The sequence below is a fragment of the Anabrus simplex genome, chromosome 6 (genome assembly GCF_040414725.1).
Source record: "Anabrus simplex isolate iqAnaSimp1 chromosome 6, ASM4041472v1, whole genome shotgun sequence".
NCBI classification, from domain to species: Eukaryota; Metazoa; Arthropoda; class Insecta; order Orthoptera; family Tettigoniidae; genus Anabrus; species Anabrus simplex.
Genome location: NC_090270.1, coordinates 77,755,053 through 77,780,963, shown reverse-complemented (window position 1 = coordinate 77,780,963; position 25,911 = coordinate 77,755,053). Strand labels below are relative to the sequence as shown.

At 38.8% G+C, this 25,911-nt stretch overlaps 1 protein-coding gene across 1 annotated transcript; it reads right to left on the bottom strand.

Moving 5' to 3' along the window:
- Positions 1-1,093: 1,093 nt before the first annotated feature.
- Positions 1,094-25,278, bottom strand: LOC136875499 (NPC intracellular cholesterol transporter 2 homolog a). Its single transcript, XM_067149047.2, has 4 exons — positions 25,123-25,278; positions 4,395-4,505; positions 3,506-3,684; positions 1,094-1,528 (listed from the first exon to the last, which is right to left on the bottom strand). Exons 1-4 carry the CDS (start codon positions 25,199-25,201, stop codon positions 1,445-1,447), a joined length of 453 nt encoding a protein of 150 aa, XP_067005148.2. The 5' UTR covers positions 25,202-25,278; the 3' UTR covers positions 1,094-1,444.
- Positions 25,279-25,911: the final 633 nt, after the last annotated feature.

The following is a 25,911-nucleotide window of genomic DNA, read 5'->3' as shown; positions in this document are numbered from 1 at the left end:
TGATCACAGAGCCCGTAACTGAGTCTGACTTGGCTTCCACTTACTTGTGACAGGCTCCCCACTTTCCAACATAATCCTCCTTGATCAGCTCTTATTCCTACTCCAATCTGACTTTCTTTTCCATTGCTCTTTTCATCCTTGTCACCAATATCTTCATTCTTCAAGGGGTAGATGTCTTCCTTTTTCTCTTCTAATTAGAATTAATAGGGGATATTTATCAAGTTATACTTCACTTTGAAACAATAATCACCACCACCACATTCTCTTGATCAATTCTTGTCCACCCCTGACCCCAGCTGAATCATTCAATTTTCTTTCCTTTTATTGCCATACATTCAGCCAATGCCCCCAATTTTGAATGTGTCAGAATGATTTGCTTCCCATTTTTATTGAAGTTAAGAGGAGTTTATTAACTCACTGTTCTTCTTTTCCTTAAAATAACAATTAGCACCACCTAGAAATTTCATATATTAAAATATTATCCAAAAGTCTTGAGTCCCTGTCAACAACTGACATGATAGGAAGCAGCTTCCATAAGGTGGTGGTGGTGGTGGTGGTGGTGGTGGTGGTGGTGGTGGTGGTGGTGGTGGTGGTGGTGGTGGTGGTGGTGGAGGTGGAGGTGATTATTGTTTTATGAAGAAGTATAACAATTCTTTATTAACACTAATCAGAAGGAAAAAATGAAAGGGGTCCAACACTTCGAAAAATGAAGATATCGGCCAAAGAGAGACGAGGGCTGCAAAGGGCATGAAAATGAAAGACTCCCTCGGCCACGTAAACCAGGTCGGATAGGATAGATGAAAGTGAGGGGCCTGGTACAAGTAAGTGGAAGCAATGCTAGGACTCAGCTAAGGGCCCTGTGGTTGCCAACTCACACTCCCAAGTTAAGAACCCTGGGGCCTTTCGTAGGGTACCATCGCAGTAACTACTGCAGCTAAATTGGGAAAAGCAATATAAAATAATTTCAAGTATAGTGGTATGAGATTTAAAGATGTGAAATTAATGCGGGAAGGAGGAGGAGGAGGAGAAGATGAAGAAATGGCTGTCATATATTCTTTAAATAATATTATTACAATGTTAGCCGTTTTATTCATTTAATTGTTCTTCTTGGGTGTTATGATGATTTATGATCTAACCCGTAGTCGTGTTTCCTGATATAGGGTTAGGAAAGAGGTGAGATGAAGTTATATGGCATGTTTTTACTGCTGGATGCTCTTCCTGATGTCAAAATCAGTTGAGGAGCTAATGAAGATTAAATGAATGATGGAGTATGAAACTGGATAACGAAGTGGAAGGAATCAGCTGTGGCCTGTTCTGGCATTTGCCTGGAAACAAAAATGGGAAACTACAGAAAATAATGCCCAGAACAGCCAACAATAGGTTCCAACCCTACTTGTCTCCCAGATGCAGAGTTTGGATCCGTAGCCATAGCTTGGTGGTGATTTTACTGCAATCTGGAACGAAATTCAGTACACACAATAGACTGCTGATGTTCATCTGTCAGTATCCATTTTATTCCCACATGCAACTGAAACATAGAATCAACAGGATTTTGTATCACTATCAACAGTGCTGAGATACCAGATTCGAGATCATTAATTTTATGTAACTTTGGATGTGGTCAGTATGTAAAAGAAAACCATACACCAGACCCTAACTCACAATATGATATTTATAGGTCAGGATGCTCTTCCAAGGAGGGGGAGAGGCACCAATCAGGTCAAGAACATCTGAAGGGATAAGGACAAACAGACAAGAAAACTCAAAAGGAGAAGGAAAATGTTTATATTGGAATAAACTTGCAATGTATTATGTCATGTTAAGTACATAGTATCAGTGCTTTTTTTCTGGAAGAAAGTTAACCGGTACTCACTCAGTCCATCCCAAACAGAATTGTTTCTGTCCGGCTCCATGTATTCAGTTTTTAGAGATTCGATCACAGCATTTTCCTACAAACTTATTTTCAGCACACTACATTCACTTGATTCAGTCTCAAATTTTCAATTTCTTAGCTGCCAGAGCGGAAGAGAACAACTGAGTGATTTTCGAATTCATTGCATTGGATAATGACCATAGGAAACAAAAATATAACGTAAAGAATTTACAAAAGACGCAACCACAGCACACAAAGCAACAAAGTTAAGTGAACAGGAAGTGAAGTGAAGCAGATCACAGTCACACAAAGGAAGTTTCCAAATTTAAGCAGCAAGCACGTACAGTCTAAAGAGTGGTGCTGTAGAAACGGATCGGTATCATATACTTTATGATACAGCCAATAACTATGGATGAAATTTAATCTCACGACACTTCCAGATGCCATAATTCCACATCAAGCCATGATGGCAGCACGTATACGGGGACACACCTTTAAACAATGAATCCAAATCTTCACCACAATTTTTACAATTTAAAGTTTACCAGTATGCATACCGGAGCGTACTGGCAGGAAGAAAGCCCTGCATATAGTATTCACTAAAGAAATATGAAGTACAGAACAAAGCAGGCCAACTGGACATCAGTGGGAAACCAAATCCACAACCTTCTGATTTTGCAGTCATGAAAATTCAATATTCATTAAAATATCTTTTTGATGGTTAAACTAGGAGTATTCAAACACACTCTATCCAGGCTGGTGTATGTGCTTGCCTGAAAGACCTTCTTGACAAAAGCTCTCAGAAATAAATTTGATCTACACTATACTCCCTATTGGAAAAAGACAATAGATGAAAAAATAAAGAAAGGAGAAGACATCTGGGAAGAATTTTACAAGACGGAGGCAATGATAAACCAGACCTAGATGGACACGAACCAGGAGCTCCGCTACTTAATCGTGTTGCCGGCAATCCATGGATATCACCATGAGAGATACAGAAATCAATCTTTCCACGAACTGGATAACAACTGAGCGTGTATTTTATTTGAAAATATCTACAAAAGATACCGTATCCTGACTTGTACAAATTGGAAGATATCAGTGATAAACTTCTGCACAAACTAAGTGACAATCAATATTTACAGTTTAAATTTTGTACAAATTGTACATTTTATGGCCACTTTGGCTGCAATAAATTCTTATTAAAATGTCTACAATTCATACAATGCTGTCTTCAAGCAGACAGGCTCTCTCTTCTCATCAATCAAATTTCTTCTACACCCATTACTTCTCAGCCTCTGACGCAGGCTTCAACAGCCATCGTGACAGAACTTCAGTCTTGATGTGGGAAATTTAGGATAAAAAGAAAGCCAGATAAACACAGGGAAAGGGAAGAGACAAAAAGACAAAGATGAATACACAGTGTAATAGAATAGGAACATAGGACAAACACAAAGGGAACCCAATGGGTTAACATAAGTAAAGGAAAGGAACAAAGAAGAGACAAATCAAGTAATACAACATAGAAAAATAAAAACATGATGGTCAATATTGCCCTTAGCATTAGAAACATACTGAAAAGTTATGTGTTTTTTTTGTTTTAATTTTAAATTACATTCGAGAACTACTTACCCTTGGGAATATCCGTTTCACAAGCAGTGTGCTGGTGTAGTGTTGAGGTTGACCAGGCAGTAAGGGACAAGACAGTCCACTTCCATTACAGCCATTAACAATAGATGGGTCTGGAAATGGCACTTGATGTCCAGAGACAATACCATAGACTTTTACAGTCACATTTTCAACCCTTTCTCCTGTAAATAAAAAGACAATGTTTATAAGCAAGGCCACCCAAAGACCTGATGCTTATATAAAGATCGGCAGTTGTGAAGACTACACATTTAAAATTGAAACTACAATGACATATTAAAACTGTTGTGGCTGGTGTTGTGCTATGTCAATGTCCCTATAATAACCAAGTATTCTTAAGTCAATTTTGAGGCTGATATTCATTGTCTACACAGTACAGTATAGTGGACCCATTTGATCTGCAAATTATGCCTTGTTGAATAGTAATATGAGTAACAGTTTATGTATAGCTTCTCTACCCTTTGATAGTGATCAATTGTCAATACAGACCATAATGAAATTCATAACTTATGAGAAAATGTTGTTGACAAGAGAGGAAGAGGATGACCAAAAGAGTCCTATTTCAAAATCTTGACCACCAGAATGATCTGCTGCTCTTACTTAGACCTAAATCAAACTGGTCAAGACAGAACTCTGTGGTTTTAGCAACAATGCCTTTATAGTATGAATAAATGGATTACAAGAAATGAAGGATAGAGTAAGAACATTTGTAATGTCTGCTTTATCTATCGGTGTTTACATTGTAAGTCAGTAGGTGTTCTCTTCATTTGTACCCTCATGCATTTACAATTTTTCTGTTCAACTGATCAATGATTTTATGTTTTTGTAATATTTAACAATGGATTTTAATCACAAGGAAATTGAAATTACTCACCTGGAGTAAAGTAAATATCAATAGTTGCCTTCTGTCCTCTCTTCAGTATACAGACTGCTTTCTGATCACAGTTTGAGACAGTAACATTTAGAAGAGTACCCATTGTGGAACCTGAAACCCATCATATATCCAGTCAAATTTATTATGGTATTTCAGATGTAATGTTATAATCCTTATTTACCATTCTTATCACTTTCAGCTTCTGTTAGAATATGAACCACAAACATTTTGCAATGCCCACCGATATGAATAGCTGCAATGTGTGATAAATAACTAGCTACATTTATTAAGAGCTTCAAAGGGTAAAATATACCCATATCTAATAAAATTAAGTCTTCAGTGGGTCTGTGTTTGCGTAGGGAAATTTCAAGAACAGCTAAACAGATATTGATACAGTTTTCACTCTTGTACAGAACAGGCTCTGGTTAACTCCACTCATTAGAGTATGCCTTCTGCTTTCTTGCATATGACTACTAATTTGTTTGTTTTTTTTGTTTTAATTTCACCATTCTGTCAATAAGGTTCTTTCTTAATAAGTTGTTTTATGTCGCACCGACACAAATAGTCTTATGGCGTCGATGGGACAGGAAAGGGCTAGGAGTGGAAAGAGAGCAGCCCTGGCCTTAATAAATTAAGGTACAGCCCCAACATTTGCCTGGTGTGAAATGGGAAACCACGGAAAATCATCCTCAGGGCTGCCGTTCTGCAGTACACCAAAATACTTGGGAATAACACTTAATAGAACTTTGACTTTCAAGCAACATCTCTCAAATGTAGCTGCTAAAGTAAAAACTAGAAATAATATTCTTCAGAAACTTGTTGGTACATCATGGGGAGCCAATACTCATGGTCTAAGATCAACAGCAATAGCCTTATCATATTCTGTTGCTGAATACTGCTGCCCCTCTTGGATCAATAGTGTTCACACAAAGAAGATCGATGTACAACTCAATCAGGCAATGCGCATAATCACGGGTTGCATTCAGAGCATGAACACACTATGGCTTCCTGTTCTCAGCAATATTCCACCTCCAGCCCTAAGATGATCAGAAGCTCTCCTAAAGGTTTGGAAGAACATTCAGCAGAACCCCCAACTACCCATCCATCAAGATATTACGCACACTGAACATCAACGACTGAAATTAAGGAAACCACCCTGGCATACAGCAATGGATCTTGAACGAAGCTCTTTTCATGTTAACAGTTCATGGAAAGCCCAGTGGGATCAGTCTTCAGTAGTGAACAAACATCTAGTTGAGAATCCTTCCAAACGAGTACAAGGATTTGACCTTCCAAGACGATAGTGGTGAATCATCAATCGAATAAGAACTGGACAAGGCAGATGTGGTTATCTGTTGTGCAAATGGGGTTAGACTAGCTCTGCAGATTGTGATTGTGGTGTCTCTTCTCAGTCAATCCACCACATTGTTGCTGACTGCCCAATTCAAGCTTTTTTTTTTGCTAGTTGCTTTACGTCGCACCGACACAGATAGGTCTTATGGCGATGATGGGACAAGGAAGGGCTAGGAGTGGGAAGGAAGCGGCCGTGGCCTTAATTAAGGTACAGCCCCAGCATTTGCCTGGTGTGAAAATGGGAAACCATGGAAAACCATCTTCAGGGAAGGTGATAGTGGGGTTCGAACCTACTATCTCCCGAATACTGGATACTGGCCGCACTTAAGCGACTGCAGCTATCGAGCTCGGTAATTCGAGCTTTCAAAGGAACGCTAATGGACATTCACCGCACATCGGATGAAGCAGTTGATTGGGTCAAAATGCCAGACCTAGAGTTATAGTATTGTATGGAAAAGGGAAGCAATCACTTTAAATGATGGTGCCATCGGATTAGTGGAGAAAAATTTTATTTTCGAGAAAATGAGATTACTTGGTTACTTCCAGGTGCGTGAGTCAAATTGACAAACTCACCGTATTTGCTGTGCCAGAGCACAAGCTGCTGCTATGCTTCAAGGAAGAGAAGGGAGGGAGGGGAAGAGGGGTGTATGATGGAGACAGAGATAATGCTCTGTGTGTGTACACAAGTTTCCTCATTCAATTCGCACAGGATTGACCTTGTCTCTTACATGCAACATCCACAGTTCGTTTATTAAACAGTCGTAACTACACACAGTACAAGAACATCCTTTATTAAAACACACTTGTTATTCAAGAAATTCTCCAGATCGTTTCTCCTCTTGTCTGTTGGTCGCAGTATCATTCTTTATTATTTAACATGCTCGAAGGTGCAACATTGCCACCTCACAATAGTGTATTCCTTTCCTCACAACATTGTAAATGGAATGAAATACTGAATGAAGGAAGCAATACACCCAATGGTTTGATTACAGTAGATGTTCAATAATCCCCTCTCCTACTTGGATGCACAGTTCATAATCGTGTAGTAGTGACCTTTGGCCTCTGTCCAGGATGTGTGGTGTGTCTGTCTCCACTTCCCACTTTTCATCCCTTCCTTTCCCTCCTCTGATGCAAAGCAACAGGCAGCAGTCGGCTTTCTGACATAGCAAATATGGCAAGCTAGTCAATTTAAATCGCTCAACCGGAGTAAAAAGTAACCTAATTTTCTCAAAAAGAAAAATTTTCTCTGCCAATCTGATTGTAACATCATTCTTAACATAACATGAAGTGCATCCATGATATTTTTGTTGGTATAGTTATGATATAAGATGTATAAATGTCCCAGATTTCATTATAATTGAAAATTTGTGCCAGTTTTTGCTTCATGCAACATATTGAACATATCTTTATGTACACTTCTGTTGTATGAATGACTGTATATAAAAATTTCCTTAGCTGGGAATGATATTTTGACAGTTGAAAATTAGTGGGTACATATCTTAAATTTGTTGAGAACAATGTGTCAGCTTTTTCAAATGTAATTGAATGTGTTCTCCATCTCTCCAGAACTAATGCTTTGGATGAGCATGTGTTTTCATTTATGAATTCACTTTGGAGTGATGGAAGCAACAGAAGAAAAACATAGAATAAAATCCATATTTCCAATAAGTACTTCTATTACAGAAATCAAAGTGGTGAAGATAAGTCCAGCTCTTCTTCACTGTAGCCAACAAAACATTAATATTTTCTAACAGCATGGTATTTCATTATAATTAGTCTATTATTATTAAAAATTAGTAAAATGTTTAGGCTGAGGAAAAGAGTTAAATTATGTGTAGGATACAGAGTGTGCATCAGTTCCATTTACACATGAATTTTACATTATTTTCTTTTACATGTTCCTTTTTTTACTATTTGCTTTATGTCGCACCAACACAGATAGGTCTTATGGTGACTACTGGATAGGAAAGGGCTAGGAGTGTTGTAGTAATTAGGGTAGACTTAACTGCAGGTTAGAATTTGTGTAATTCTTGTGTATTATTCTCTGTTTCCAGTAATTAACAGCAATTTTCATCCTGTTAGGGTGTTGTAGGAATAAAAAATCGTACAACTAAGTAGTATTGTAGTGTAGTGGTAGCCTATATTAATTACATTATTGTTGTTTGATCTTTGTGAACTATCCTAGACAATATTTCTTTCTTTTCATTTTTATTTTGCACAGAATAAGTTATCTTATTTTTCCTTTTCTTTCCATTATTCAGTAAAGAATGGCTAAGGAGTGCAAGTGTAGGAATTGTGGGTGTGACCAGGCATTAAGGAGTATGAGGGAGGGGTTGAGAGTTTGAGGAAGATAATTAGGAATCTCTCAGAAGACAGGAAGGAAAGTAGGCCTACCTCAAACAATGTACAGGATACAGTAAGTAGAAAAGAGGGATGGGAAGGAAAGGGGGGAATTGTAGAAGACAGGTGGTCTAATAATTTAAGGGGAAGGAGATTGCAGGCTAAGGGATCCACTCAGGATCAGAATTCAGGACAGGTGTCTGTGAGAAATCGGTACGAGTCACTGCAGGTAGAACAACCGAGGGAAGATGAGGAACAGGGAACTGTTGCTGAGAAGTGTGGAAGTAGGAGAAAGGGAAAAGGTAGGAAAGGGAAATATGGAGTAGTGGATATGGAAAGACAGGTGGAACAGGGTCATGGGATGGAGAAAAGAAGGAGGAAGTAGCTTCTGCAGCTCTCAGGAAAGATAGGACTGACCAGGAGGAGAGGGGATATTAAATGAGGTGGGTAGGATTGAGGCTCTGGTAATGGGAGATTCCATCGTTAGACATGTCGGGAAAGTGTGCGGAGGAAAGGGTACTAGGGTAGAGTGTTATCCAGGAATTCGGTTAAGGCAGATGTTGAGGAAAGTAGAAGAGAAGGAGGAGGGAAAGGAGAAGGCGGGAGTGTTTCACGTTGGTACTAACAATGTGAGACAAGCAGCTATAAGTACCATCATAGTTTGGGATGTGTGGGACCTGGTAAATGCAGCACGGGTGAATTTTAAAGAAGCGGAGATTGTTATCAGTGGAATTCTGTGTAGGATGGTGGTGGTGGTGGTGATTATTGTTTTAAGAGGAAGTACAACTAGGCAACCATCCTCTATATAACATTAATCAGAGGGAAAAATGGAAGGGGTCCGACACTTCGAAAAATGAAGATATCGGCCAAAGGAAGACAAGGGCCACGAAGGGCGTGAAGATGAAAGACTCCCTAGCCCTCGCAAACCTAATAGCGTCGGGGTCTGAAAAGAACAAGAGTTGACCAAGGGAGGTCGGATAGGATAGATGAAAGTGAGGAGCCTGGCACAAGTAAGTGGAAGCAATGCCAGGACTCAGCTAAGGGCCCCGTGGTCGCCAACCCACGCTCCATAGTTCAGAGCCCCTGGGGCTTTCTGTGTAGGAGGGATACTGACTGGAAGGTGATTGGGGATTTAAATGAGATTATGGAGTGGGTATGTGGGAAACTGGGAGTGAGATTTCTAGATCCTAATGGGTGAGTAGGAGAGAGGGATCTGCGCTCAGATGGCCTTCACTTAAACCGCAGTGGTACATATAAGTTAGGAAATTTGTTTAGAAGGGTTATAGGGAGGTACATTCAGGGGAACAGGGAGTGGTGATAAGTGAACAGGGAACTGGAAATCAAGTAGGGATGACATAAAAATGTTAGTGCTCAACTGTGGAAGTACCAGTATTGTAAAGAAAGGAATAGAATTAAGTAATTTAATAGATATATATTCACCAGATATTGAAATAGGAGTTGAATCATGGCTGAGAAATGCAGAAATTTTCTCTCGGAACTGGAGTGTGTATCGTAGAGATAGGATAGGAATGGTAGGAATGGTATTCATTCTGGTGAAAGAAGAATTTGTAAGCTTTATCCATTAATCAATATGATTGTAAATAATGGGTACAGATCTCTGCACATGGTTATGAGGGTATTTAGGGGTTGTAATAAGGATGTAAAGGAAAGGCCATATAAGTCTCTGGTAAGACCCCGACTAAAGTATGGTTCCAGTGTATGGGACCCTCACCAGGATACTGATTACTTGATTCAAGAACTGGAAAAAATCCAAAGAAAAGCAGCTCGATTTGTTCTGGGTGATTTCCGACAAAAGAGTAGCGTTACAAAAATGCTTGTGAAGTTCAGGCTGAAAAGGCTTGGGAGAAACGAGACGAGCTGCTCTACTAAGTGGTATGTTCCTAGCTGTCAGTGGGGAGATGGTGTGGAATGACATCGGTAGACGAATAAGTTTGAGTGGTGTCTTTAAAAGTAGGAAAGATCACAATATGAAGATAAAGTTGGAATTCAAGAGGACAACTTGGGGCAAATATTTGTTTGTAGGAAGTGGAGTTAGTCATTGGAGTAAATTACCAAGGGAGATGTTCAATAAATTTCCAATTTCTTTGCAATCATTTAAGAAAAGGCTATGAAAACAACAGATAGGGAATCTGCCACGTGGGTGACTGCCCTAAATGCAGATCGGTATTGATTGATTGATCGATTGATCAATTGATTGATTGATTGATTGATTGATTGATTGATTGATTGATTGATTGATTGGAAGCAGCTTTGGCCTTAAGGTACAGCCCCAGCAGTTGCCTGGTGTGAAAATGGGAAACCATGGAAAACCATCTTGAAGGTTACCGACAGTGGGGTTCGAACCCACTATCTCCAAGATGCAAGTTCACTGCTGCGCGCCCCTAAGCGCACGGCCAACTTGCCCGGTTTTACATGTTCCAGATGTTACTATAGCAACCCAGTAGCAAGTTCTTAAGTTTCTACTTGGGACCATAGGTATACTAAGACAGGGCCTCTAGTTAATTTTAGCATTGCTTACACTTATAATACTAGTGTTATGCTGCTCATTTTCATCATTCCTATTTGGCCTCCCTTGATCCACTCTTGTTCTCTTCTGGGCTCACCAGAACTATGTTTATGAGGCCTTTTGTTGATATTCTTATTCTTTTGAAAGGTCCAACCTCTTCCAATCTTTACCTCTGATTAGTGTTAAGAGAAGATGGTCACCTAGTTGAACTGTACTTTCTCTTAAAACAATAATCTCCACTACAATTTTGTACTATGTAGTCATTTAATGCATGTGGTCTGAGACAATTTTAAAGGGGGCTGTAAAGGTTCTCAGTTTGGGAGTATGGGTAGTGGACCACAAAGCCTTTAGCTGAGTCTGGCTCTAGTTCCACTTACTTGTGACATGCTTTCCTATCTGACCTTCTTTGGTCAATTCCTGTTCTTCTCCATCCTTAATGATATTATGTTCACAAAACTTAGCCTTCCCTTTCTTTCTTTCTTTCTTTCTTTCTTTCTTTCTTTCTTTTGGCACTTCACTTTTACCAGTATCTTCATTATTAGAAGGGTCATACTTCTTCCTTTTCACTTTGTGATAAATGTTGGGATAGTTGCCTACAAGTAATTCTACCTCCCCTAAACATAAATTTGTGTTCTTGCATTCCATGAGGCTATGCAACTCTTCCCAGCAACCCTCCAATGGAGAAAAAGCTGTGTGTAACTGTTCAACCACATGTCAGCCCCATGTCCTCACAGAATGTTGACGATCAGTAGTGTGATCTATTGTTTGTTTATAGCTGTTCTGAATAGAGTAAGCTTCATCACCCCAAACCAGTAGCAGCAATTGGGAATTAGAATTGGGAGGACAGAAATATTTATAGACAACAAAAAGTAGTGGGATTCTGCAGAGAGAGAGAGAGAGAGAGAGAGAGAGAGAGATTATGTAGGGGGGTGAGGGAAACAAAATTGAAAACATTGATGCTCTTTAAGCGAATTTTGACAGAGAAATAGGGGTTGACAGTTTACCAACTTAACTGTGGTGATAATAGTTTTTTTGAGATTATGATTCAATATTATACAATAAAACTTTCATCAAAAGAACAATTACATTACAATTAAATAGAAGTATGGCATTATTATACATTAAAAAAAAGTCATTTAGTATTTGACTACACAGTAACAATGTAATGGACACTAGATAGAACTGAACAGACACATTGACAGACTGCCAGACTGACGAATGCACGCGGGAGGCGGGCAAATCATACCTCATTGTCCATGACTTTGGCAAAAATATACAAGTATGCTAAAAGTGTGACTACTATCTGATGGCACACATGCATGCAAATCCCTGAGCTTCTAGCTTCCTTCTCTTGATGGTAGTGAGAATTTCTGGTTCTTTGTTCATATGGTGCAAAATTCCTATATTGGTCCTTTTAGCTGTCCGAGGAAGGTAGTGGGTGGGTTAACTACTGCTGAGCTATTTGGAGCGAAATAAAGCCTTGTACCCTAACATAGTCACCAGGAGCCGATGTGAACACTTTGAAGTGAACATTCCTTCCCTCTCACTCTCGCTGCAGCACATGGACTCGCAATTAAGTTTTCGTGCCATTGGCTAATAATTGCACTTCTACATGCAGCTGCGTGAGTCTCCACTACTTGCTGTAGAACTGCACAAATGGTTAGCTGCGTGGAATGACATTTTATAAGTATTTACTCTAAGTAATATTTAAGGGAATTAGAGGATATAATTAGGTGATAGACTACTCGCAAGTTAAAGATAGTAGGGTCAGAGGTTGAACTGGAACACTGCGAGTCTCCAATATATCTAGGAGTGACACTTGATAGATCTCTTACTTTCAAGAAGCACTGCATGAGCTGCAAATCGAAAGTCTCCACCAGGAACAATCTTTTAAGGAAACTGGCTGGATCACAGTGGGGTAGCCAACCTGAAACTATCCGAACTCCTGCAATGGAACTATGCTATTCTGTGGCAGAGTATGTGTGTCCTGTTTGGTATAATTCAACATATGCCAGACAGATGGATATAGCTTTCAACAACACTTGCAGAATTATAACAGGTTGCTTGAAATCCACTCCAGTCGAATGGCTCTACCACCTTGCAGGAATAGCAACTCCTTCTGTTTGAAGAGAAATAGCTGCGAACAAGGAGAGAAAGACAGTGGAACAGGAAAAGATCCATGCTCTATATGGGCACGAACCACATCTGCAACAATTAAAGCCAAGGAAGAGTTTTCTCAGAAATTCGAAGGAACTTAGAACCACTACTGAAAAAGCCAGGTTGCAATAATGGAGGGCTACATCCTACCTGGCTGGATAAGATTTTCTGAAACTCTACCTCCTGGCCACGATGAAGAATGGATAATCTGGAAGTCCCTGAGTAGACTGAGATCTGGAGTTGGCAGAAAGACTTGGAACAAAATAATATAAGAGAAGAAGAAATCAGAGAAAGAGGTATTTTTAGAAGTAAAGTGTTAAATATGGAAGGATTCCAAGGCAAAATTGTAAAGAAAACTAGTACTAAGTAGTTTTAGGAGAGAAAGAAGAAACACAGTGGAAAGAAGAAGGAATATAGGCAAGAAAAAAAATAAGAAACATCGAAGGCTAAGGAACTGAAATTGGTACATGGTCCCTACCAGGCCATAACGGGAAGGGAAGAAGAAGAAATAAGAGAAAATCAAGGGCATACCCTGGAATAATTTTTGGGGGCCTAGGATTTTTTAGCAGTGGGTAGGAGGGGATGGAACCCCAAAAACAAAGGCTATAGAGCAATAAAATACCCTGTGGGTTGGGGGTGGTAGAATACACCCACGGTATCCTTCATCTATAATAAGATGTGACTGGAAGGGGAACCTGTGGCTCTCAATGTGGTAGCGTGGGTTGGCAACCACAGTTCCCATAGCTGAGCCTGGCATTGTTCCCACATACTCGTGTCTGGCTCCTCAGTTGCATCTTTCCTATACGACCACCCACTGTCTGCACTTTTTCTCTTTCCACACTGACGTTATTATGTTTGCAAGGCCTAGGAAGTCTCATTTTCACCCCCTTCATGAACCTTCCCTTTCATTTACTGATTCCTTCATTCTTTGAAGGTTGGATATCTTCTATATTTAATAGAGGCTGGTTGAATAATAATAATAATAATAATAATAATAATAATAATAATAATAATAATAATAATAATAATAATAATAATAATAATAATAAAAATGATGATGGCATATTGCCTCCAGAGAAGCGTGGTGCAGTTCTTTTGAGATGATGTCCTATAGGCGACCTGCACTTCTGAGAGGATGGGTCCCTACCTACAATGATTTCTAACCAAACACTAATAAAAGGCCCAAGAAAAACATTTTAGACAAGAATGACTTGGTCTGGAGTACATATAATTGAATGATAGTCAAAAATTGATTAAAAACAGTAAAAACAAGCAAATCTCCACAAAATTATTATTTTTCTTTATGGTTCATGGTGCGCGTTACTGTAGTTACGTCCTAGTTCGTGAACCATGGGCAACGGCTGAGTGGCCTAGTAAGTGGTCCTGAGAGTCGGGATACGAGTTGCTATGGAATGGGAGTGGGCATCTCGGACATATTTTGAGTCATGGCCCTCCTTGTGCTCTGGCGCTAGGACTATACAATTCACCAGTGGTCCATAACCCGTTAGAGGAGAGATCCTCACTTGGACTATGTGCAACTAGGATAGCATCCTGCTTCATGAATTTACCAAGCTCAGAACATTTTAAGCAAGCCTCGGACCTATGGGAGTAACGGAGTCCCGCTCCCATTTGACAGGCGAGGGACTCCTTGGAAACAACTTGGTGAATGAAATGGAATTCGATGGGGAGCTATCAATATTAATGGGGCTTATAGAAGAAAGAAAGTAGAACTGGCTGAGTCAGCAAAGAGGATGCATCTGGATGTGCTAGGAGTAAGTGATATTTGGGTAAGGGGAGATAACGAGGAAGAGATAGGAGATTATAAAGTGTACTGTACTTGACGGGTGTTAGAAAGGGAAGGGCAGAGTCTGGGGTAGGGCTCTTTATCAGGAATACCATTGCACGCAACATAGTTTCTGTTAGGCATGCAAATGAGTGAATGATGTGGGTAGATTTGTCAGTTGGAGGAATTAGGACTAGAATATTGTCTTCGTGTATTCACCGTGTGAGGGTGTAGCTGAGGATGAAGTTGACAAGTTTTATGAAGCATTGAGTGACATCGTGGTCAGGGTCAACAGCAAGGATAGAATAGTGCTAATGGATGATTTCAATGCGAGAGTTGGGAATAGAAATGAAGGATACGAAAGGGTGATTGGTAATTGTGGGGAAGATATGGAAGCTAATGGGAATGGGAAGTGTTTGCTGGACTTGTGTGCTAGTATGGGTTTAGCAGTTACGAATACATTCTTCAAGCATAAGGCTATTCACCGCTACACATGGGAGGCTAGGGGTACCAGATCCATAATAGACTATATCTTAACCGACTTCAAATTCAGGAAATCTGTTAGGAATGTACGAGTATTTCGCGGATTTTTCTATGATACAGACCACTATCTGATCTGTAGTGAACTAAGTATCTCTAGGCCTAGGGTAGAGAAAGTGAAATTTGTCTGCAAACTAATAAGGGTAGAGAATCTCCAGGACAAGGAAATTAGACAGACGTATTGAACCATTCAGTTCATGGACCAATAGTAGAGATTTTGGTATTAGATATTGGGATTACCTGAGACCACCAAGGAAGTCATTGTCGTGTAGTTTATTTCATAAAAGATTCCAGAAGAAGCGTTCTCGTGGGAAGAGAGCTAGAGCGTCATTATGAAAATTTCCAGAGCCTCATTAAAGGGAGTTATGTCCCAAGCCAAGCCTCTTAATGAAGATTGGGGACGCTTCCCGGATCCCGGCAAACTAACTTTCGGAGGGAAGAAGGAATTAAATTAATATCTTTGGTTACGAAAGAGATGCATTGGATCTGATACAAGAATTGCAACCTGCATAATTTGTGCTTAATTTTGATATGCAATATGGCTGTAATCATAAATGCATTCGTTAAGTAGGGTACTTGACGTGCTTTGTGCGGGAATACTTCGAGTCGAGGGCGCGCGTATCCTACACGCGATCAAGCGGCGTGGCTACGCCAACCTGATTATAAATGCAAGGCCGCCTGGCACATCAGCCTCATTCTCTGACCGTAAGGCTGCTTGAACGAAGTCGTCATGCTGCGAGTCGGCACCTAGAACAACGTTTTATCTTCGAGCTGCACATACAACTAGTACTACTGAATCTGCAAGGACGTAAGTAATTAAACTGCATATTCAGCTGAATTCTTGATATTACCTGTGTAGATCTGCTGTGGTGAGATGAGGTACTGCCTATAATAGACTGATGAACTAGTAGCTTCATATTTCTGTGAGGTCAAGTTGTAACTGACGTAATGCTAGAATAAATGTAGGCTCAGGGTAGTTCTGATACGACGACATGTTGTCCGAGTGAAAGAATAAAATAACAGTGTTACTAAGAGTGGTGAAGAAACTATAGTGTACCAGGTTTAAAATTCAGAACAAGACTTGGTCAATGTAACGTGTGAGGCACAATATTAGTGGAAACAGGCACCGAGTCTGGACAGTCTGTAATAAGTAAATTTGTTTTCAGTTACCCCTGCATCAAGCCAGTACGAGCTTCTACATAATCATTGCGAGGAAGCCACAACGGGAGCTGAAGCCGGCACGACATCGGGAATTGATCCAGGAACGTGGGCGTACCTGATCAGCGCGACATCGAAGGGGACATCTTCCAACCATCTAAGGAGCTGCAAGAAGGATTCACGCAAGATAGAATGGCTCCAGTCGTTCACCAGTATCTGCTGCAAGCGTCACAGTTTGTCATGATGTGGTAAATTCAGTGGTCCACAGGAAGGGCCGCTCCGTCATGTCATCAATCATATAAGGTCAGAGTTTTCCAATTCTGTTTCAAGCATGTAATTTAAATTTAGATAGGAACAGGGGGGCCGTCAGCCAACAGGTTAGTTTATGGTAGGAAAATTCTTGGTAATAAAAGAGCTAGGCCTCAAGCTCGAACCCCGTACATTAGGGTAGATGATAGGTTGTATATTCCTTGTTGGTGTGATTATATTTCATTTCGATAGTATTATATTAGTGTACGTGTAATCTTCATGGGTCAGGTCGAACTCCCTTGGTCATGTTAGGTAAGTCTGACAGGCAGGCACTGTTTATCATGTAGCATTTAGGCATATGTCTCTGCAGACGTAGGTTGTGTAGTTGAGATCAGGATTTACCCCGTAACTCACCTAGCTTTACTGACAGGGTGAGCGAGTCCGTATGTTTGAGATGTGGGCATTATGCATGTAGCTGACTGTATGAATTGATATGAGAGAGCCCCAGCACAGTTTGAGAGTGTATTGGATGCATTTGAGATGCCGTATTATGGCTATGTGACTATAGAGTACTGAATTGTGCCTTTGTATTATCAAGGTTGAGCCCATGGAAGGCGGAAATAAGATTTGTTGTATTGCTGGTGATATTGAGATGAGGGCGTGTAGCCCATGTGTATTTAAAAGAGCGCTTTAGCAGTCAGATTATGTGAGGTATTTGAAAAGCGAAGTTTCTTAGCACTCAGCTACAAGTCAGTCAGCTGAGCTCATAAATTGTGTGGACTGCTGCCTGTCGAGTGCACTGCTGGTGAGGGTTGGTTGTGCCAGACGTCACAGTCTTGAAACTCGGTTATATTGCTGTCTGCAGCTTGTCGAGTGTGTAGAGGGGAGAGGACGACCTTGATGTTTTGACGCAGGGAGAGATTTTAGTTCTGTTTGTTCTGCTTTATTTTAACACTTGCCCGTTTGATATTGACCCCTTGGACAAGGTGGTGGTGTTCCTTTGATATTGTTTTCCTTGTATATGATTATTCAACGCCTTGCTCTGCATTGGACCAGGGATCGATACCGGGTCAGATCACTGTACATTATGTGTTCATATTTGTTTGCACCGGGGTTCGATGGTATGAGGCATAGTAAAATTTTATGGAAATTACTGTTAGATGTGTATTTCAGCAGATATCCATTTTCTCTTTATTTCATTACTTACACAATTGTATCATGCTTGTTACAGCAAAGCTGTTTCGTGAAGGCAGTGAACTGGTAGTCATCAGCTCAACCTTATCTTTACCCCAGTCACATTTGAAAGCTCTTATATTTGTAAATAGTATTTTTATGTAATAAATCCCTGATTGTAAAACTTTGAATGCAGCGATGTTTTCTATTAGATAATTTTTTTTGGTAGGATTTTCTCTTACCCTGCATCATGTCGTATCCACCTAAGTTATCTTTTATGCCCTCATTTTATACCCTGATCCCCTGATTCATGTTCTACTGAGCTGCGTATTGTGGATACGCCTGTAAGGTAAGACATGTGCCGTACATACATCTTTTCTTGGATGTATGGGTCACTACGATGTTCTTGGTTCGAATTCGGCATTAGCCTGACCGGAATCAAAAACATTATAGGGCACAGTATATGGATATGATTAGTGAGAAATTTCAAACAGTGGACAGTAAGCAGGATCAGGATATAGAAAGTGAATGGGTGGCATACAGAGATGCTGTAGTAGAAACAGCAAGGGAATGCCTAGGTACAACTGTGTGTAAAGATGGGAAAAGGCGAACATCTTGGTGGAATGATGAAGTGAGAGCAGCCTGTAAACGTAAAAAGAAGGCTTATCAGAAATGGCTCCAAACAAGGGCCGAGGCAGACAGGGATTTGTACGTAGATGAAAGAAACAGAGCGAAACAAGTAGTCGTTGAATCCAAAAAGAAGTCATGGGAAGATTTTGGTAATAACCTGGAAAGGCTAGGTCAAGCAGCAGGGAAACCTTTCTGGACAGTAATAAAGAATCTTAGGAAGGGAGGGAAAAAGGAAATGAACAGTGTTTTGAGTAATTCAGGTGAACTCATAATAGATCCCAGGGAATAATCACTGGAGAGGTGGAGGGAATATTTTGAACATCTTCTCAATGTAAAAGGAAATCATCCTGGTGGTGTTGCAAACAGCCAAGCTCATGGGGAGGAGGAAAATGATGTTGGTGAAATTACACTTGAGGAAGTGGAAAGGATGGTAAATAAACTCCATTGTCATAAAGCAGCAGGAATAGATGAAATTAGACCTGAAATCGTGAAGTATAGTGGGAAGGCAGGGATAAAATGGCTTCATAGAGTAGTAAAATTAGCATGAAGTGTTGGTAAGGTACCTTCAGATTGGACAAAAGCAGTAATTGCACCTATCTATAAGCAAGGGAACAGGAAGGATTGCAACAACTATCGAGGTATCTCATTGATTTGTATACCAGGCAAAGTATTCACTGGCACCGTGGAAGGGAGGGTGCGATCAGTCATTGAGAAGAAAGTGAATGAAAACCAGTGTGGTTTCAGACCACAGAGAGGCTCTCAGGATCAGATTTTCAGTATGCCCCAGGTAACTGAAAAATGCTACTAGAGGAATAGGCAGTTGTGTTTATGTTTCGGAGATCTAGAGAAAGCATATGACAGGGTACGGAGGGAAAAGGTGTTTGCTATACTGGGGGACTATGGGATTAAAGGTAGATTATTGAAATCAATCAAAGGCATTTATGTTGATAATTGGGTTTCAGTGAGAATTGATGGTAGAATGAGTTCTTGGTTCAGGGTACTTACAGGGGTTAGACAAGGCTGTAATCTTTCACCTTTGCTGTTCATAGTTGACATGGATCATCTGCTGAAAGGTGTAAAATGGCAGGAAGGAATTCAGTTAGGTGGATATGTAGTAAGCAGTCTGCCCTATGCTAACGACTTGGTCTTAATGGCAGATTGTGCCATTGGAACTTGAAAATAGGTGCAAGGAGTATGGCATGAAAATTAGCCTCTCGAAGTCTAAACTGATGTCAGTAGGTAAGAAATTCAACAGACTTGAATGTCAGATTGGTGATACAAAGCTAGAACAGGTCGATAATTTCAAGTATTTAGGTTGTGTGTTCTCCCAGGATGGTAATATAGTAAGTGAGATTGAATGAAGGTGTCGTAAAGCTAATGCAGTGAGCTCGCAGTTGCGATCAACAGTATTCTGTAAGAAGGAAGTCAGCTCCCAGACGAAACTATCTTTACATCGGTCTGTTTTCAGACCAACTTTGCTTTACGGCAGCGAAAGCTGGGTGGACTCACGATATCTTATCCGTAAGTCAGAAGTAATAGACATGAAAGTAGCAAGAATGATTGCTGGTACAAACGGGTGGGAACAATGGCAGGAGGGTACTCAGAATTAGAAGATAAAGGCTAATTTGCTTGTTGTTGTTGTTTAAAGGGGCCTAACATCGAAGGTCATCGGCCCAAAGGCTAATTTAGGAATGAACTTGATGGATGAAGCTGTACGCATAAACCGGCTTCGGTGGTGGGGTCATGTGAGGCGAATGGAGGAGGATAGGTTACCTAGGAGAATAATGGACTCTGTTATGGAGGGTAAGAGAAGTAGAGGTAGACTAAGACGACGATGGTTAGACTCGGTTTCTAACGATTTAAAGATAAGAGGTATGGAGCTAAATGAGACCACAACACTAGTTGCAAACACACTAGCTGCAAATCGAGGATTGTGGTGACGTTTAGTAAATTCGCAGAGACTTGCAGACTGAATGCTGAAAGGCATAACAGTCTATAATGATAATGTCTGTATGTATGTATATTTTTAGTAAATTTGTTAACTATATTCATACAAAAACCTTTAGAGATGGTGCAGTATTATAGGTTAAATTCTATTGTTTTATTTTCCAAAGTCTTTATTTCATAAGAGTTTTAATTTAATGAGTTGAATTTTCGATAACCTGTATGCACTGTTTAAATTTGTCAAGTAATTTTTTATAACACCCCCTCCCCCTGGTATGGCCTTGGAGAAAATACTTTGTATGAAAGGAAATGTTATTCATTTATGCTATTCAGTAGCAAACTTATGAATATCAGACAACCAATGGATGAAAGACGAGTGACTATACTCACACTCCTTGACTTCAGCAGTGTTTTTGACATGATCAATATACAGATATTGTTAAAAAACTTGAATAATTTTTTGGTACTGAAGTTTGAAAATTTTTCCACTCTTACCTTACAGATCATAAGCAACGTGTAATAACTCACGATATTACTTCACTGTGGTGGGTCAGGAAGTTTGGAACTCCACAGGATTCTGCCCTTGGTCCCCTCCTGTTTGCCCTGTATATTAATGATATCTCCTCTAAAAATAAAGTATAATAGATATCACCTTTTTGCTAATGACCTCAAAATTTACTATCATGTTAATATAAAAGATATATTGAATGCAATAAGGGATATTAACTCCAACTTTCAACAACTCAGTGTATACGCCAGTGAAAACTCTCTCCTCCTTAACCTTAAAAAAACTCAAACAATTACAATCGGTTCTCAGAAATTATTAAACGTCATGTATACAAATTATACTATTCCTCCAGTGACATTAAATGCAACCATAATCCTGTTCAGTAAGGAAGTGAAGAACCCAGGTATGACCCTGACTGAAAATCTTGACTGGTCTGCACATGTAAGAAATACATGTAGAAAGATGTACGCAATGCTCTGCCCTCTGAAATGACATAATACATTTTGCCACAAGATGTAAGGCTAAAACTTCTCCAAACTTTGATACTACCAATATTTGACTATTGCGACATTGTCCTCATTGATGCGACCCGTGAACAAACTATGAAACTTCAACGAGCATTGAATTCTGGTCTTCGATTTGCTTTCAACTTGAGTTATGATGCTCACAAAATCCCTAACTACACAGCTCTTTCCTGGCTGAAACCCAAAAGGCGATGGATGTTTCACATACTTACGTTGATTTATCGAACTCTGAAGGAAAATCTACCCGAAAACATTTCTTCAAAATTCCATTTATTATCCTCATTCCATTATTGTAGCACTAGATCTGGCACTTCCCTTGCCATTCCCATTAACCACACTTCAATGTATAATAGATCCTTCGTTGTGGCTGGGTCACAATTTTGGAATTCACTTCCAGCTGCTGTCAGGAACTCTTAGGTCAATATCAAAATTTAAAACGGCATGCAGAGATTACCTGTTGAATACCGCTGATTGTTTCATGTGATTGGTGGTGTATGATAGGTTGTGTGATTGTGGTAGGTAGGCTAGTAACAATGGCATTTTATTGTGCAGCTGAAGAACACTGTTGTTCTTATAATTAATATTAGGTTGTTATTATTATATTTTTATTGTTATAGAGTAAATGTACATAATATTTAGCTTTTAACTCATACATATAGATCACTATCTATGGCCATACTTGTATTTCCGTTACTTTATTATGTACTAGCAAGATATCCGTGCTTTGCCATGGCTTTAAAATGGAAGTTATTATTCAAAGTTTTACATTTTGGAGAGTCCACTGTTAGCTGAGACTGTAAAATACATCCTCAGTTCGTACGTCAAACCGTTTTAGGGGAATGATTATTTATTTTATAATCTAACACTCACTTGAACCCTGTACGGAAATATTTGAATGTTTTAAACCATATCTTATTTAACATCTAGGACGTAAAAGCGACCGACCTGTGAAATTCTGATTTTGTACATCGAACAGTAATGGAGGAATGAATACTTTTTTAAAGGGTGAATGTTTAGAAATATTTATTAACATCTAGGATATAGAAGACCACCCTTCATAAAAAAAATTTAAAAAAATGTTATGTTCATGCCTGAAATGGTTTTGGAAGAATGGATAGGCCTATTGTGGTTTTGAGTGTGAACTACCATCTAAACCCGTTAGGGGAGAAATATTTTGAAGTATACAGTATTTTACACCTAGGACATAAAAGAAGACCCTTCTTGTAAAATTACAACTTTGTACACCAAACAGTTTTGGAGGGATGAATAATTTAGTTTACGGAGCTAACCTCATTAAACACTTTAGCAGTTGAACGTTTAAAATTATTTCCCATTTCACACCTATGATTTAAAATATATAAGCTACCACTGTTCGGGATTTTGTCTTCGTAAATTAAGCCATTTTGGAGGACGGAATGAATATATTTGTTTTCAGATCTTAACCCCCATTTAACTCTCTGAGTGGTTAAATTTGTTTCAAATTTATTTAACACCTAGGATGTCATTTGACATTTTAACTTTGTAATTCAAACAGTTTCATATAAACGTATATTTTTGTCATCATTCCATATCCCCCAATCAAAACCCCCTAGGGGTGTATTGTTTTTAAGTCCTCTTCTTATTTGTATCCTCATAAAAGGAATTCAACTCCTTTTACACCCCCCTTAAGTTGATTCCACCCACCCAACAAAAATTGCATATTTCTTTATTTTTAAAGCAGATTCCAAATACCAATTTTCACTTCTGTAATATCCTTCATTTTTGAGATATATGTATACTCATACAAAGAATTAAATTCATTTTTCAAATCATTTACCCACCCTTAATTGGATTTTTCGAAAACAAAAGAATACGTGTTTTCTTAATTTTAAAGAAGATTCCAAATACAGATTTTCATGTCTGTAACATCATCAGTTTTTGAGATATAAGTATCCTCATAATATGAATTCAGCCCCATTTCAGTCCTTTTTACACCCCCCGTTAAGTGGATTTTACAAAAACAAAAAATGCGCATTTCATTATTTTTAAAGGAGATTCCTTATACCAATTTTCACATTTGTAATATCTTCAGATTTTGAGATACTAGTGTCCTAATAAAAATAACTCAACCCCTCTTTCAGTCCTTTTTACCCCCTTAAGTGATTTTTTCAAAAATGAAAAAGCATGTGTTACTTTATTTTTAAAAGAGATTAAAAATATCAATTTTCACGTCTGTAACATGTTGCACTTTTGAGATATACTCATTTCAAAAATTCACCCCCTTTGTCAGTCATGTTCGCTCCTGTCCTTAAGTAGGTTTTCCAAAAACAAAAAATATGTGTTTCTTTATTTTTAAAGGAGATTCCAAATACCACTTTCCATGACTGTAACATCTTCACGTTTTGATGTTTAAGTATCCCCATAAGAAGAATTCAACTGTTTCTTCACTTCTCTTCACCCACCCCACCCCCTTAAGTGGATTTTCCAAAAACAAAAAGTATGAGTTTCTTTATTTTTAAAGAAGATTCCAAATACAAATTTTCATGTCTGTAGCATCTTCAGTTTTTGAGATATAAGTATCAACAAAAAAGACTTCATCCCCTTTTTCAGTCCTTTTATTCCCCCCACTGAAGTGTTTTTTCCAAAAACAAAGAAATATGTGTTACTTTTATTTTGAAAAGAGATTGAAAGTACAATTTTCACATCTGTAACATGTTAAGTTTTTTATATATATGCACATTTTAAAAATTTACCCCCTTTAACACTTCCCCTTAAGTGGATTTTCAGAAAACAAATTATGTGTGTTCCTTTGCTTTCACAGGAGTTTCCAAATACCAGTTTTCACATCCTTAACATGTTATGTTTTTGAGATATACTCTAGATACACTCATTTTAAAAATTCACCCCCTTTGTCACTCCTGTTCACCATCCCTTAAGTAGAGTTAAAAAAAAAAAAGCATTTCTTTATTTTTAAAGGAGATTCCAAATGCCAATTTTCATTACTGTAACATATTCAGTTTTTGAGATATAAGTATCCACATAAAAGTTATTCAACACCTTTTTCCACTTTTTTCACCCCCTTAACATAACACTATCCGCCACCACAATAACACGCAGTTACCTACACATGGCAGATGTCACCCACCCTCATCAGAGGGTCTGCCTTACAAGGGCTGCACTCAGCTATAAATAGCCACACAAAATTTAAAAAATTACCCCCTTAACAGGATCTTCCAAAAACAAAAAACTGCGCGTTTCTTTATTTTTAAACGAGATTCCAAATACCAATTTTCACGTCTTTAAAATGTTTAGTTTTTGAGATATAGATACCTGTACACTCATTTTAAAAATTCACCCCCACCTTTTCATCCCCTTATCAATGGAATATCCAAAAATCCTCTCTTAGTGAGCACCTACATTGTAATATGAATGTATCCCTAAAATTTCATTTCTTTATGTCCAGTAGTTTTGGCTCAGTGATGATGAGTCAGGCAGTCAGGCAGTCAGGAAAAGTTATTTTATATGTATATAGACTGTGTTTTGTTTATGCATTGCTTATATTTTCAATTTGTAACTTTTCATTATGACTTTTTCTCATTCCTTTTTATTTTTATGCTCCGGATTTATTTTTATCTTTTTTTTTTTTGTTGAGCTTTGCTTTCATTCTTCATTGTATGTTGTCCATATGTAGCCTATTATTTAGCTTTGTTATCCTTGATTTTATAATAGAATAGTACATCTCTTTTATGTCTGTATTGTCTTGTAATTTACGTGGTTAAGTGTAAGAGAGGGCCACGAGCCCTAACTTCACCACTGCTAAAGTCAGATCAATAAATATGTTCAGCTGTCAAATATGAACTTACCACAATCCTTATAATCTATCCCTGTCACCATTTCAAACCATAGAACAGCACTCAAATAAAAAATAAGCATTTTGTACATAGATGCCCCTTCTTCCTCAGTTTCAATGTTTATTGTGTAGGTAATGTTGAGGAAGAACTAGCAAAACCTGAGTTGAATGTCCTACTGTGACCCAACAAAAGTGCCCACAGGCCAATAAGAGAGATAAGCCCTTCAAGTCAGTATTGTGAAACTTGTCCTTCTCCATGATGACTCAAGCCTAATCATAGATAAAAGAAATTACCATACTGATAGGTAGTTCCAATCTTTTTTGTATTATCATTTTGATATATAACAATATATTTCCTGTTGACACTCACTATCATATAGTAGTTTAAAAAGGATGTAGGGGCAGTTTATCAAGTAAAATGGACCTTCATCTAAAATGTAAAGGTCTAATTACTAGATATAATAAGAACAAAAAATAAATGTGGTGGTGGTGGTGATTATTGTTTGAAGAGGAAGTACAACTGAGCAACCACTCTCTATCAACAGTAATCATGGAAGGGGTCCAACACTTTGAAACATGAAGGTATTGGCCAAAAAAAGACAAGAGCCATGAAGGGTGGAAAAATGAAAGACTCTCTAACCCTCGGAAGCCTAATACCGTTGGGGTCAGAAAAGAACAAGAGTTGACCAAGGAAGGTCATATAGGAAAGATGAAAGTGAGGAACCTAACACATGTAAATGGAAGCAATTCCTGACTTAGCTAGGGGAACAGTGGGCACCATACCATGCTCCAAAGTTCAGAG